This window comes from Triticum dicoccoides, chromosome 4B, assembly GCF_002162155.2.
Source record: "Triticum dicoccoides isolate Atlit2015 ecotype Zavitan chromosome 4B, WEW_v2.0, whole genome shotgun sequence".
NCBI lineage: Eukaryota > Viridiplantae > Streptophyta > Magnoliopsida > Poales > Poaceae > Triticum > Triticum dicoccoides.
Genome location: NC_041387.1, coordinates 110,607,822 through 110,620,467, shown reverse-complemented (window position 1 = coordinate 110,620,467; position 12,646 = coordinate 110,607,822). Strand labels below are relative to the sequence as shown.

Genomic DNA, 12,646 nt, shown 5'->3' with positions numbered 1-12,646 from the left:
ACAAGCGGGTCAAGTCCCCGATCAGGGTCGGCATCCTCAGGTAGGTGATTGGGAAAGAGAACTTGCAATTAAGGTTGTTTGCAATCCGCTGCTGCTACTCGGGCAGGTACCCCACGACCACGACCTTGCTTTTACCGAAGTTGATCTTGAGTTCCGACATGGCCTCAAAGCAGAGGATGAGGAACTTAAGATTGATAATATCTAGTTTGACCCCTCCACCATGATCATGGTTTTATCTGCATACTGGAGGTGGGTCACCACCTCCAGAGATAATGTGCCCAACCACACCATTGATGTGGCCGGCTATCTTAGCCTTCTTCTAGGTAGCCGCTTGGGCGTCAACCGCAGGGTTAAAGAGGAGGGGGAGACGGGCCTGCCTTCCACACCCCGCGCGAAGACCTAAAATAGGGACCCACTTTCCCATTAATATTGATAGTACTCTACAATAATTTCAGTGTCATTTTGCCTTTTAGTTTGTATTGACAAGCAAATGGCTAATCAACTTTCTGGATGCCTTGTTGCATCCTTAGGTGAAAATGGTAAAACTGGTTCTGATGCAGAAAATCTTTCTGATATTGATGATGCGGAGGTACTTATCCATGAGATGTTGTAACAGACTAATTATCGCATCCCTAGTTAGAGCCTGAGATATGGCCATTCTTTCTGATTTCCTGTAATTAATATTTGGTAAATTTGCAGGTTGACGGTTATCTTCACAGTGAAGAAGAAACACAAACCAAAAAGATTATCTGGGAGGAAATGAACAAAGAATACCTAGAGGTACTTATCATCATGAGGCAGTTTCTTGTTCTGACAAGAGGGTGTAAATATCTGCTGACCTCTTTTACAGGAACAAGCTGCAAAGGAAGCTTTAGCGGCTGAACTGGCAGCTAGAGGTGTATCTGTTGGAGAGGGACGGCAGAAGGTATGAAATGTTTTAGTGTAGCCCAAGTGTCCTTTGCACACATCTTCCTCAAAACTATTTTTGGTACAGTTCATGATTAGCCAGGGATGTTTTCTTTAATGTAGAAACGAAAACGTAATGAAGACAAGAACTCCACACCTGCTGAAACACCAGCAGAAGCAACATACAACATGTTGAAACGAAAGGTACTGGACATTTTGTGCAGCCATAGACATCCAAAATATACGTCGCCATGTGACTATTATAGTTACATGTTAAACTTTGCGCGCAAACGAGCTAACATTTAGTATGTAACATTGCTCCTTTTGCAGGGACTTGGGTCTAAAGTCAATGTTGAAGCTGTTAGTGGATTGTACAAGGTATGTTTTTGCCTTTTATGTTCACTGGAGCTTGATGTATCCTAAAATTTTCATACAATGTTCTTTTATTATCCAGCCCAAGTGTTTCCCCATCTCATCCAAACTAATAAGAGGAATATCTTGTTTACTTATTATATTTCCTGCCATTCAAATGCTTACTGAGATTTTGCGTGCAGATTGAAGACGAAGATGGGAAAGCAAATGGCAAAGATGACATGCACTTCGACGAGCATTATGAAGAGGATACTGGTTATGGTGAAACATTTGATGTCAGTTATGATTATGGTCACGATGCTGATTACAACAACGATGGCTACGTTGATGATGGTGGTGGTGGAGCCTATGAGGATTACCATGACGCTGATTACTAGTAGCATTCTTCCACAGAGTGGCAATCTGAGCAACAAGATCTATTCAGAATATCGAGACAGAACAAATATTTTTTTTTCATTCTACCTATATTCTTCATCTATACAAGATAATTTTTCATTTTATAGGAAATGAGGTTTCATTTTACCTAATTATAGGGAAACAACTCGTGCGATACGCCCCGCCTCGTGTGCCTCTCCGAGCAATGTTTTTTTTCAGCATGTGAGGACAGCGAACATGGCCAAAATGTTTATTTCAAATGGACAATGTGGATTGTGGAGTAAGATTCCTTATTGCATGCTACTGACTGGATATTGACCATGTCGATGTTGAGTCGGATTGTCCCCAGGACCCAGGTGATTAACAGCATCAAGGATGACCCATGCATATGGCTCTATCATCGAAGAGGCATTGCTCCTGCTGCTCCCTCTTTCTACATTGCCAGTTGGTTAGTCATTTCCTTTCTTAGTCATGTCTCAGTTGGTTGCACTCTTTTTATTTTTTGGCTTGTTTGTCACTATTCATTTTTAAATCATTAGTCATTCTTCAGTATGATCAAAATGATGGATTAATCTGATCATATTGTTAGATCTGAAAACTGTAGCACACGTAGTTGGGATCTATCTTTTTGGACAGCAGTCAGTGTCGTAGCTGAGCAGTTTTTCTCTTTGCTTCAGGACAAACTGCACATTTTCTTTAGCTCTGAAACTGCCTGCAGCTCACATGGTGTACCTTCTTAGCTTCTAAGCTCTGAAACAGCACTCCTAGCTCTTCTTATGTTCTTCTCTTCGGCACCTTGTATCCGTTGGGCATTTGGAGCTTTATTAACTTGAAAAAAACTTGAAAAGGTAAGAAGGATGAACATTACATCTCCATGTCCCTAAAATCCAAGTTCCTCTCTGGCCTAACCAAACAGTCTCGGGAGCATGAGGATGAGCACAATGACATTTTTTATCTCTTCACTCCTTCCTCCCATCCCAGTGATCCCATAACTAACTCGCACCTAACACACACACACACACACACACACACACACACACACACACACACACCAAAAACTCTAGATTATCCTAGGACCGCAGCAAACACGACAGAGTTCACACCAGCTTGTATCCTTTATGTTGTATATATACTAGAAGATGAGGCTGCAGCTCACAGGAAATTGTGGAAGTTTTCTCTGTTACTCAGTGTTATTTATTTCCTCAGTTTATCAATTTATCTTCAGTCATATCCAGTGTCTTCAGTTTATCAATTTTTCTTCAGTCATATTCAGTGTTATTTGTTCAGTCATATGTCATATTCAGTGTAAATTATTTAGTCATACTCGCTGTTATTTCTTCAGTCATATTCAGTGTTCCTCCCAGTCCCCTTCTTCCTGCTTGGATCCTCGTTTTCCTCCACTTACACCGGTAAAAGGTACAGATCTCTGTCCGTCGTTTTGGTTTCCAGGCGAAAATAACTCTTGGCATGTAAATTACACCCGGAAATTTAATACACGTGTATTAAATTACATCTATACCAAGCGCAGCCTTAGTGTTTTTGCCTATCAGTGTGTTGTTCTTTCATTTCCCAAGGCTATCTTCTCTGCATCCCTGTGTTGGCCTTACCAACGCTTCTTTGTACGCAGGCTTTTCATCCGCCCGTTTTTATTTTTCATCAAGCAAGTCTAACTTGAGGTCCACATGTGGCGGTGCCACATGAAACGTCGAAGAGGGCACAGCGTCGAAGAAGCACTGCTCCTGCTGCTCCCTCTTTTTCTACATCAAGCAAGTCATCTCTCAGTTAGCTGCACTATGACTGAAGAAAAATTGATTGCCATAATTCCTTTTTAAATCACTATTTTAATTTGTGTAGCTTGTTTGCCATAATTCCTTTTAAAATCACTAGTCATTCTTCAGTATGATCAAAATGCTGCACTAATCTGATCATGCTGCTCATTGTTCTTAGATCTGAAAACCGTAGCTCACATAGTTGGGGCCTTGAATGCACGGATACTTCAGTCGACCAGCGTATCAGTATCGGATACCGTATCTGATACCGATACGCCCCGTACGTATCCCTTGAGTATCCGAGAATAAATGATTTAAAACAATTACGATACTTGAAGGATACTTTGTCAGTACGTTTTGGATACTTTTTCAGCCTAGGTAAGAGCCCACTCAGCCCAGTTAAGAGGCAACCAGCAACCCTAGTGCCCCGATGCCCCCCATCCTTTCCCTCACTGCGTCTTTCCTCCCTCCCATGCTCACACCAGGCGGCGGCTGTGTCCCCAGCGGCAGCTCACCCAGGTCCCAGGGCCAGTGACCGGCTCCTCCTCCTCACCTCACCAACATCCCCTATCACGCAACATCCATCCTCCTCACCAACGTCCCCTCTCACGCAGTAGCCATGTATGTACACTTCTCATTTCTCTTGCCCATCCAAGCTCATCTCCTCTTCTTTCTTCTCTGATCTCTGAAGATCTCATATTCTCATCTCCCCAGACTGCTTTGAGTAGCTACAACGTATCCGTATTGGCACTTTTTTGAAATGACGAATTTACGTATCTGAATTGGCCCGATACTGATACCCGTATCCGTATCGGTGCATTCGAGGTTGGGGCGCTTTCTTTTTAGACAGCAGCGAGTGTTGTAGGTTGTAGCTGAGCAGTTTTTCTTTTTCTTCAGTATAGAAACTACACATTCTCTTTAGCTCTGAAAGTGCATGCAGCTCAAATGGTTGTGCCTTCTTAGCTCTGAAAATGCAGCTCAAATGGTTGGGATCTAACCTTTTTCTTAGCAGACAGTCATTGTTGTCCTATCTAGTTCTACTCAGACCTTGTTCTCTTGGGCACAACCAAACAGTCAGTGTTTCAGGGCATTGACTGAAGAATGTAGCTGAAATGATAGGACACCACTAACAGTCAGTATTTTAGGGCATTTGGAGCTTTTATTAACTTAAAGCTGGGGTAATGCCTTGCATCCTTTTTTAAAAACCCTTGAAATGTACTTCCTCTGTTTCAAATTACTCGTTGCTGAAATGGATGTATCTAAACTAAAATACATCTAGATACATCCATTCATGCGACAAGTAATTCAGAATGGAGGGAGTAAGAAGGATGAACATTACATCTCATCTCTCTAAAATTCAAATTCCTCTCTGGCCTAACCAAACCCTCTCGGGAGGAAGAGGATGAGCACCATGGCATTTTTTATCTCTTCACTCCTTCCTCCCATCCCAGTGACCCATCACTAACTCGTGCCTAACACACACAGACACACGCGCGCGCGCACACACGCACGCGCACACGCACCAAAAACTCTGGATTACCCTAGGACCTCAAACATGGAAACAAGAGTTCACTCACACCAGCTTGTATCCGGTGACCCACACATTGGCCGGAGGGCCGGGCTGCACGTACCCAAACCTGACGCTCCTCCCGGGGCGCAGCGCCCGCAGCCACCTCCGTGGAACGTACCCGTACCGCGCCTTGTCGAGGCCCCAGAGCCGGCCGTCGAGCTCCGAGACGCCGAGGTGGAGCCCCCGCACCGTCTTCCGGGACCTGTTGGTCACCGTGACCGAGTACCTATGGTAGGTCCTGCGCCTGATCGCCCATGTCCTCGTCACGTTCTGCTCGACTTCAAGGTGAGGATGCCGACGATGAGCCGGCCGTGACGTGCGGTTTGCAGCCACCTGCGGGAGCGACTGGTACTCGTCCAGCCCGCCGCAGGCGCCGGCGAGGCGGGCGAGGACGCCGAGCAGCGGCGCGCTGTTGTAGGTGGCCGCCTCGGTCTGCTCGTAGTTGTTCCGCTCGTCGGCGAAGTCGTCGTACTCGTCGGGGCCCCCGACGATGGCGCCGTCGAGAATGTTGGGGTTGACGGCCTGCTTGTTGTACCAGCTGGAGTAGCCCTCCTGGCAGCTCACGAACGACGGGTCGGTCCTCACCGACACGATGGAGGCGCCCCGGTGGTGCACCTGCCGCGGGTAGTTCAGCCCGTACCCCACCATGTAGCTCGTCGCCCTCGGGTTGTCGCCCAGGATGTAGTTCACCTGGGACTTTACAAACGCGAGGATCTCGAAGGGCTGCGCGGCGCCGCCAGGGCAGCGCACGGCGCCCCTGCCGGCCACCGTGGCGTAGTCGGCGTACACCGTCAGCAAGAAGGACGCGCTGGTGACGAACTGGAGGTTGTTCCACCTCTGGTGGTACATGACGCCGCCGGGGGTCCTCGGGACGTTGACGGCACCCTTGCCGACGCACGAGCACACGAAGAACTCGGCGTTCTGCCGGTACCTTTGCAGCGCCTTCGCGTGCTCGCCGGCTCTGCCCTGAAGCAGGAACTGCACAGCACATCATCACGGTACATGAGTCAGGCAGGTCAGATGAACTTCTTTTGCCGAACTGGAGTAGTTAACCAAAGCAAGGTAGGTACCTTGGCTGCCAGTACTTGCACGCCGGGGTATTTGACGTCCCAGCCGAACTGGTTGATGGACCAGCCCGTGCCGCCCAGAGCGTCGCCGTTGCGCGCGAGGTACTCGAGGTAGAACCGCTCCTCCGTCGCCTCGAACAGCCACGCCGCCGCCCACAGCAGCTCATCCTGCACCGCACCATCATCACATTGTTGAAAGGAATATGTCTCACCATCTGATAGATGTCAACATCTGGTTTCAGCGAGAGTTGCTTATTACACCGTATCCGCTGAACGACCCGTAGTAATTCCGCGCCACAGTGATGCTGGTATCGTACTTCCCCCGGTACTTGTCGGCGAATTCGAACAGCTGAGCGAGCATATCAAAGAATCAGACAGAGTAATTGTAAACCTATATATGCAGTTCTTGTCAGATTTCTTCAAGTTCAGTCAGATCAGACTGCGGAATTGGAATCGGGCCAAAATATACCCACCTGCTTAGAATGTTCAAGGAGCAGGTTGGCGTAACCCGGATAAGTGGTGCGGAAGACCATCGACGCGGCTGCCATTGCCGCTGCCGTCTCTCCGGCCAGGTCGGACCCGGGATTCTGGGGATCAACGCGGAACGCCTGGCGGCTCGTCGTCATGTCCTCGGGCCGCTGCCAGCAGGTGTGATCCGTGTCGCCGTCGCCGACCTCACCGTACAGCACGTTGGGCTCGGGGTGCGCCTTGATGAAGTAGTCCGTGCCCCACTTGACGGCGTCCATGGCGTTCTTGAGCTCGCCGGAGGCGGCCATCTGCTTGCCGTACTCGAGGATGCTCCAGGACATCATGGTCACCGTGAACGCCATGGGCAACCCGAACTTGACGTTGTCCCCTGCGTCGTAATACCCTCCCACAAGATCGACCTGAATGAAACGATAGATAAAAGATAGCGGGGACACTCCATCAGAAGAAAGCATCGCAATGGCAGTGGTTCATCAAGTTCGTTACACACATAGGAAGGAGCATAAACAAATGGCATTATGTTTTGATCAGTGCTAGTATGTACTAGTACCTCCTTTCCAAAATAATTGAAGTTCTTGGGTTCTCTTAAGTCAAACTTGTTTAAGTTTGATCAAGTCTATAGAAAAATATATTAACATCTAGAACACCAAATCAGTCAGTCCCATGAGATTATTTATGAAATATATATTTGTACTATTTTTACGTATATCGTGTTGTAGATCTTACCACATTTTTCAAGAGTTGGCCGAACTTAAACAAGTTTGACTTAGGATTAGGACAAAACTAAAACTTCAGTCATTTTGAAACGAAGGGATGGGAGTAGGTAAAAGAAAAGATGTATACGTACTCCGTTGGCCTTGCCATCAAAGAGGCCGGAGCTGGCTCTCCAGGTGACCCTCTGGTCAGGAGGGAGCGCCCCGGATCTCTGAGCCTCGAAGTAGAGGAGGCTCTTCTTCAACGCCATGGCATAGTCATGTCCAGAAGCAAGCTTCGCCATTGACGCCAGTGCCAGGAGACCGAAGATGGCAGCAGCGACGGCATGGGCGGCACTACTGTTCCTGGCCATTGCAGTGCACCAACAAGAATATGGTTGGTTTGGCTTTGGAGGGAGTTGTGCAATAGCTCAAAAGGGCGCCTCTTTATACACACCCACGACATGCTGCCGCAGGTCTACCTTTATCATCTCTCAGTCTCACTACGTACTCTTTTTCTTTGGGGTAAAGCTTGAGAGTGGCATAGGGATGTGCATAAAAGACGGTCATGTGACTGACGCCCTCCTAATCACGTACTAGTACATGAATTTTGATTATTACCAAGAGGAGAGCTTTACAAGCACGTCCGACATGCATGCATTGCATGGGAGCAGCTAGCAGGAATTGAATATGCAATGCACGGCAGCATATACGCAGTGGGAATAGACAGTTTCACACATGATCTCTCAAATTTTTGTTTGCATGCTCTCTAATTTAGCTTGGAAATCGTGTGGTTCTGTTTGTTTTTTACCCTAGGATCTCACCGTTTTCCCCTTTTCCCTGGTTCATCATGTGTGTAAACAAAAAAAGTTGACGGCGCGGCATGGCACGGCGAGCTCAGTTAATCAGGCCGCTGATTTTGGCAGCACTAACAGAGGTTCCATCCGGCACCAAGTCCGCGCGCCGCAACCTTTTGTGTGCACTACCGTAGGATGCGCCGGGAACAGGGACGGCCGGCCGGAATAGACGCATGCACACTGTCGTCGACCGTCGTTGCTGAATACCCTCTTGTCTTGTCTGGCCTTGTATGTGCTAACCTGGGTAAACGAGCCTGTTATATTGTTATTATTTTCCGCGAGAAAGCCTGCTTACTTATGGTCTTGATTAGTATCCTCATTTGATTATAACATGCATGTGTGTGTGTGTGTGGCACTGTTGATATGTGCAAAAAGATAAAGAAAATGCATCTCTCCTCGAGCATGCTTATGCAAGTGATGCACTCCTTTTGTTTCAAGAGCGAGAAACCACAACCAAATAAACAGGCCGTGATCACCAAGGCTCCGAGCAGAAAAGAGAGGAACAAAAGCAAAAGTTCCCGGTTGGGATCATGTCTGTGTAGAGAGATGCAGGGCACAGAAAGGCAAAGACCAGCAAAAGTAAAGTCCAAAGCACGGATAAGGCGGGAGGAACCCGCGATTGGCGGATGGTTTTGTTATTATGAATCTCAATCTATCTCCCATACATCTTTATTTATTTAAGTCAAACAAACAAACAAACTGGCCCAGCGAAAAAGAATAGAGAAACAGAATTAATCAAATTAGTACTCCGGATAGATCCTGGCCACCTCGTTTGCATGAAATTAAAGGGTTGAACGGGAGAATATCTGGTGCACCGGTGCTTCTGATGCTACCGGTGCACCGAAATCATGTTGCACATTTTTAAATGTTCAAAAATTCTGAAGAAAGTTTAGCACATTCCCACAACATAAATGTATGATGTCACAAAATTTCAAGTCAAAATACGAAGCATGGCCATAAAACAAAAATGACAAATTCAACACTGAATAGTACACAATGTAAGTTGGGCTTTAGATTTGGCCCATTATCACATTGGTTTAAAAAATTTCATTTTTGTATCTCAAGAATTATTTCAAATTTTGATACAAATTTTGGTGACAACATACATTGATGTTGTGGTAATGTGCTAGATTTTTTTAGTTTTTTTTGAAATATTCTATGGCATCTGGTGCACCGGTAGCACCACAAGTGTGGGTGCACCGGATATGTTCTACCCTACATGAAGTCGAACAATGCAAATACTAGTGTTTCACATGAAAATAAAGTAAAATAATGCAGGTGTTCTAGTGTACTTAAGTACACATATAAAATATAGGGAAATTTGTATTTTGGAGATATAAAGCACGACCTCTTAACAAATGCGCTCCATGGCCTTGGTCGATATGACTTGGGCGACCGTGTGTTCTGATTCACTGGGACTCGGAAGGCTCTTGATTATTCGCGTCCGCGAGTAGAAGTTGCATGCCATCTCCGATTAAGCCGCTACAACAATTGTTGTCTTTAGATCTCGCCTTCCCAGTATGCTTAGTGTAGACGATGGTGTTGTTGTTGTGAACTGGAAGAGAAGAGCAGAATGCCGGTCGCTAAGGCTATGCTCACCTGCAACCTTCCGCCTTGTCATTGTCTAATGACGTGTGAACGGCCTTCACCTCGTCGATCACTGAGCTAATGATGTTTGCTTGTCGGTGTCGGGCTGGGTGAAATACATTTGCTATAAATTTTGGCAGCATAACGCGTTAGAAGAAACACGCACTAGAATCGCACATTTTGTATTTCACATTGAAGGAAACAACAACTTGGCCATTACAACAACACTATAGAGGCCAAGCATGATGCAGCTATGCTGTACATTGCTACACCAAGTCACCCGCCATCACTTATCAACAATACATGTATGGACTCACTATAAGATAACACTTCTCTCTTGGTGGTGCCTCTGCTTCAAGTCTGAAAACATTTCTCTTGATCATGTCTCCCTTCTCTTGGTGGCCGCCAAATTATATTAGGAGGGGAACTATCTTCTCGCCTTTCACAACTAGCAAGCAGCTCTTTGTCTCAGCAAAACAAAGAAAAAACTGCCAATACATGTTAAGTTGCATGCCAAACTAACTAAAAGCAACAAGAAACTATGCAGTCTGTTCTTCTTATGCCACACAAGCATGCAATATCCAGTTATGTTATGACCAAGCTAAATAACAAAAAGCTTTAAACTGTTGGGGAACGTAGTATAAATTCAAAATTTTCCTACGTGTCACCAAGATCTATCTATGGAGAAACCAGCAACGAGGGGAAGGAGAGTGCATCTACATACCCTTGTAGATCGCTAAGCGGAAGCGTTCAAGAGAACGGGGTTGAAGGAGTCGTACTCGTCGTGATCCAAATCACCGGAGATCCTAGTGCCGAACGGACGGCACCTCCGCGTTCAACACACGTACAGCCCGGTGACGTCTCTCATGCCTTGATCCAGCAAGGTGAGAGGGAGAGGTTGAGGAAGACTCCATCCAGCAGCAGCACAACGGCGTGGTGGTGATAGAGGAGCGTGGTAGTCCAGCAGGGCTTCGCCAAGCACCGCGAGATATGAGGAGAAAGAGAGGTAGGGCTGCGCCAACAGGAGAAGAAACTCGTGTGTTGGGCAGCCCCCACACCTCAAGTATTTATAGGGGGAGGGGAGGGGGCTGCGCCCCCTCTAGGGTTTCCTCCCCAGGGGTGGCGGCAGCCCCCAGATCCCATCTGGGTGGCGGCCAGAAGGGGAGAGGGGTGAGGCGCACCTAGGGTGGGCCTTAGGGCCCATCTGCCCTAGGGTTTGCCCCCTTCCCCCACTTCCCTGTGCCTTGGGCCCTGTGGGGGGGGGGGGGCGCACCAGCCCACCTGGGGCTGGTCCCCTCCCACACTTGGTCCATGAAGCCCTCTGGGGTTGGTGGCCCCACTTGGTGGACCCTCGGGACCCTCCCGGTGGTCCCGGTACGTTACCGGAAAAACCCGAAACTTTTCCGGTGACCAAAACAGGACTTCCCATATATAAATCTTTACCTCCGGACCATTCTGGAACTCCTCGTGATGTCCGGGATCTTATCCGGGACTCCGAACAACATTCGGTAACCACATACAAACTTCCTTTATAACCCTAGCGTCGTCGAACCTTAAGTGTGTAGACCCTACGGGTTCGGGAACCATGCAGACATGACCGAGACGTTCTCCGGTCAATAACCAACAGCGGGATCTGGATACCCATGTTGGCTCCCACATGTTCCACGATGATCTCATCGGATGAACCACGATGTCAAGGACTCAATCGATCCCGTATACAATTCCCTTTGTCTAGCGGTATTGTACTTGCCCGAGATTCGATCGTCGGTATACCGATACCTTGTTCAATCTCGTTACCGGCAAGTCTCTTTACTCGTTCCGTAATACATCATCCCGTGATCAACCCTTTGATCACATTGTGCACATTATGATGATGTCCTACCGAGTGGGCCCAGAGATACCTCTCCGTTAACCGGAGTGACAAATCCCAGTCTCGATTCGTGCCAACCCAATAGACACTTTCGGAGATACCTGTAGTGCACCTTTATAGCCACCCAGTTACGTTGTGACGTTTGGTACACCCAAAGCATTCCTACGGTATCCGGGAGTTGCACAATCTCATGGTCTAAGGAAATGATACTTGACATTAGAAAAGCTTTAGCATACGAACTACGATCTTTGTGCTAGGCTTAGGATTGGGTCTTGTCCATCACATCATTCTGCTAATGATGTGATCCCGTTATCAACGACATCCAATGTCCATGGTCAGGAAACCGTAACCATCTATTGATCAACGAGCTAGTTAACTAGAGGCTTACTAGGGACACGGTGTTGTCTATGTATCCACACATGTATCTGAGGTTCCTATCAATACAATTATGGCATGGATAATAAACGATTATCATGAACAAGGAAATATAATAATAACTAATTTATTATTGCCTCTAGGGCATATTTCCAACAGTCTCCCACTTGCACTAGAGTCAATAATCTAGTTCACATCGCTATGTGATTAACACTCACAGGTCACATCGCCATGTGACCAACATCCAAAGAGTTTACTAGTGTCATTAAACTAGTTCACATCATCATGTGATTAAGACTCAATGAGTTCTGGGGTTTGATCATGTTTTGCTTGTAAGAGAGGTTTTAGTCAACGGGTCTGCAACATTCAGATCCAATGTACTTCGCAAATCTCTAGGTCATATTGTAAATGCTGCTTCCACGCTCCACTTGGAGCTTTTCCAAATGGTCGCTCCACTATACGTATCCGGTTTGCTACTCAGAGTCATTCGGATAGGTGTTTAAAGCTTGCATCGTCGTAACCCTTTACGCCGAACTCTTTATCACCTCCATAATCGAGAAACAAATCCTTATTCCTCTAAGGATAATTTTGACCGCTATCTGGTGATCCACTCCTTGATCACCTTTGTACCCTCTTGCCAGACATGTGGCAAGGCACACATCAGGTGCGGTACATAGCATACTGTAGAGCCTACGTCTGAAGCATAGGGGACGACATTCG

At 46.9% G+C, this 12,646-nt stretch overlaps 2 protein-coding genes across 8 annotated transcripts in view; one reads left to right on the top strand and one right to left on the bottom strand.

The window, feature by feature from the left end:
• LOC119295334 (transcription factor IIIB 60 kDa subunit-like) overlaps window positions 1-3,595 on the top strand; it is a 16,499-nt gene extending 12,904 nt beyond the window's left edge. For 2 of the 7 annotated variants that reach the window (XM_037573746.1, XM_037573740.1), the window contains 8 exons: window positions 531-589; window positions 700-780; window positions 851-925; window positions 1,030-1,110; window positions 1,237-1,284; window positions 1,461-2,101; window positions 2,996-3,069; window positions 3,281-3,595. In XM_037573746.1, coding sequence (XP_037429643.1) covers window positions 531-589; window positions 700-780; window positions 851-925; window positions 1,030-1,110; window positions 1,237-1,284; window positions 1,461-1,655 — 539 coding nt within the window. In that variant the 3' untranslated portion in view covers window positions 1,656-2,101; window positions 2,996-3,069; window positions 3,281-3,595. The remainder of the gene's footprint in view (window positions 1-530; window positions 590-699; window positions 781-850; window positions 926-1,029; window positions 1,111-1,236; window positions 1,285-1,460; window positions 2,102-2,995; window positions 3,070-3,280) is intronic. The other 5 variants (XM_037573743.1, XM_037573742.1, XM_037573745.1 and 2 more) reach the window with 5 other exon arrangements.
• A 988-nt stretch (window positions 3,596-4,583) lies between these two features.
• LOC119295333 (endoglucanase 15-like) lies at window positions 4,584-7,639 on the bottom strand. The gene is made up of 5 exons (XM_037573738.1): window positions 7,393-7,639; window positions 6,533-6,946; window positions 6,319-6,408; window positions 6,063-6,227; window positions 4,584-5,970 (listed from the first exon to the last, which is right to left on the bottom strand). The coding sequence occupies exons 1-5, from the start codon at window positions 7,609-7,611 to the stop codon at window positions 4,996-4,998; spliced, it is 1,863 nt and encodes a 620-aa protein (XP_037429635.1). The 5' UTR covers window positions 7,612-7,639; the 3' UTR covers window positions 4,584-4,995.
• Between the last annotated feature and the right edge of the window lie 5,007 nt (window positions 7,640-12,646).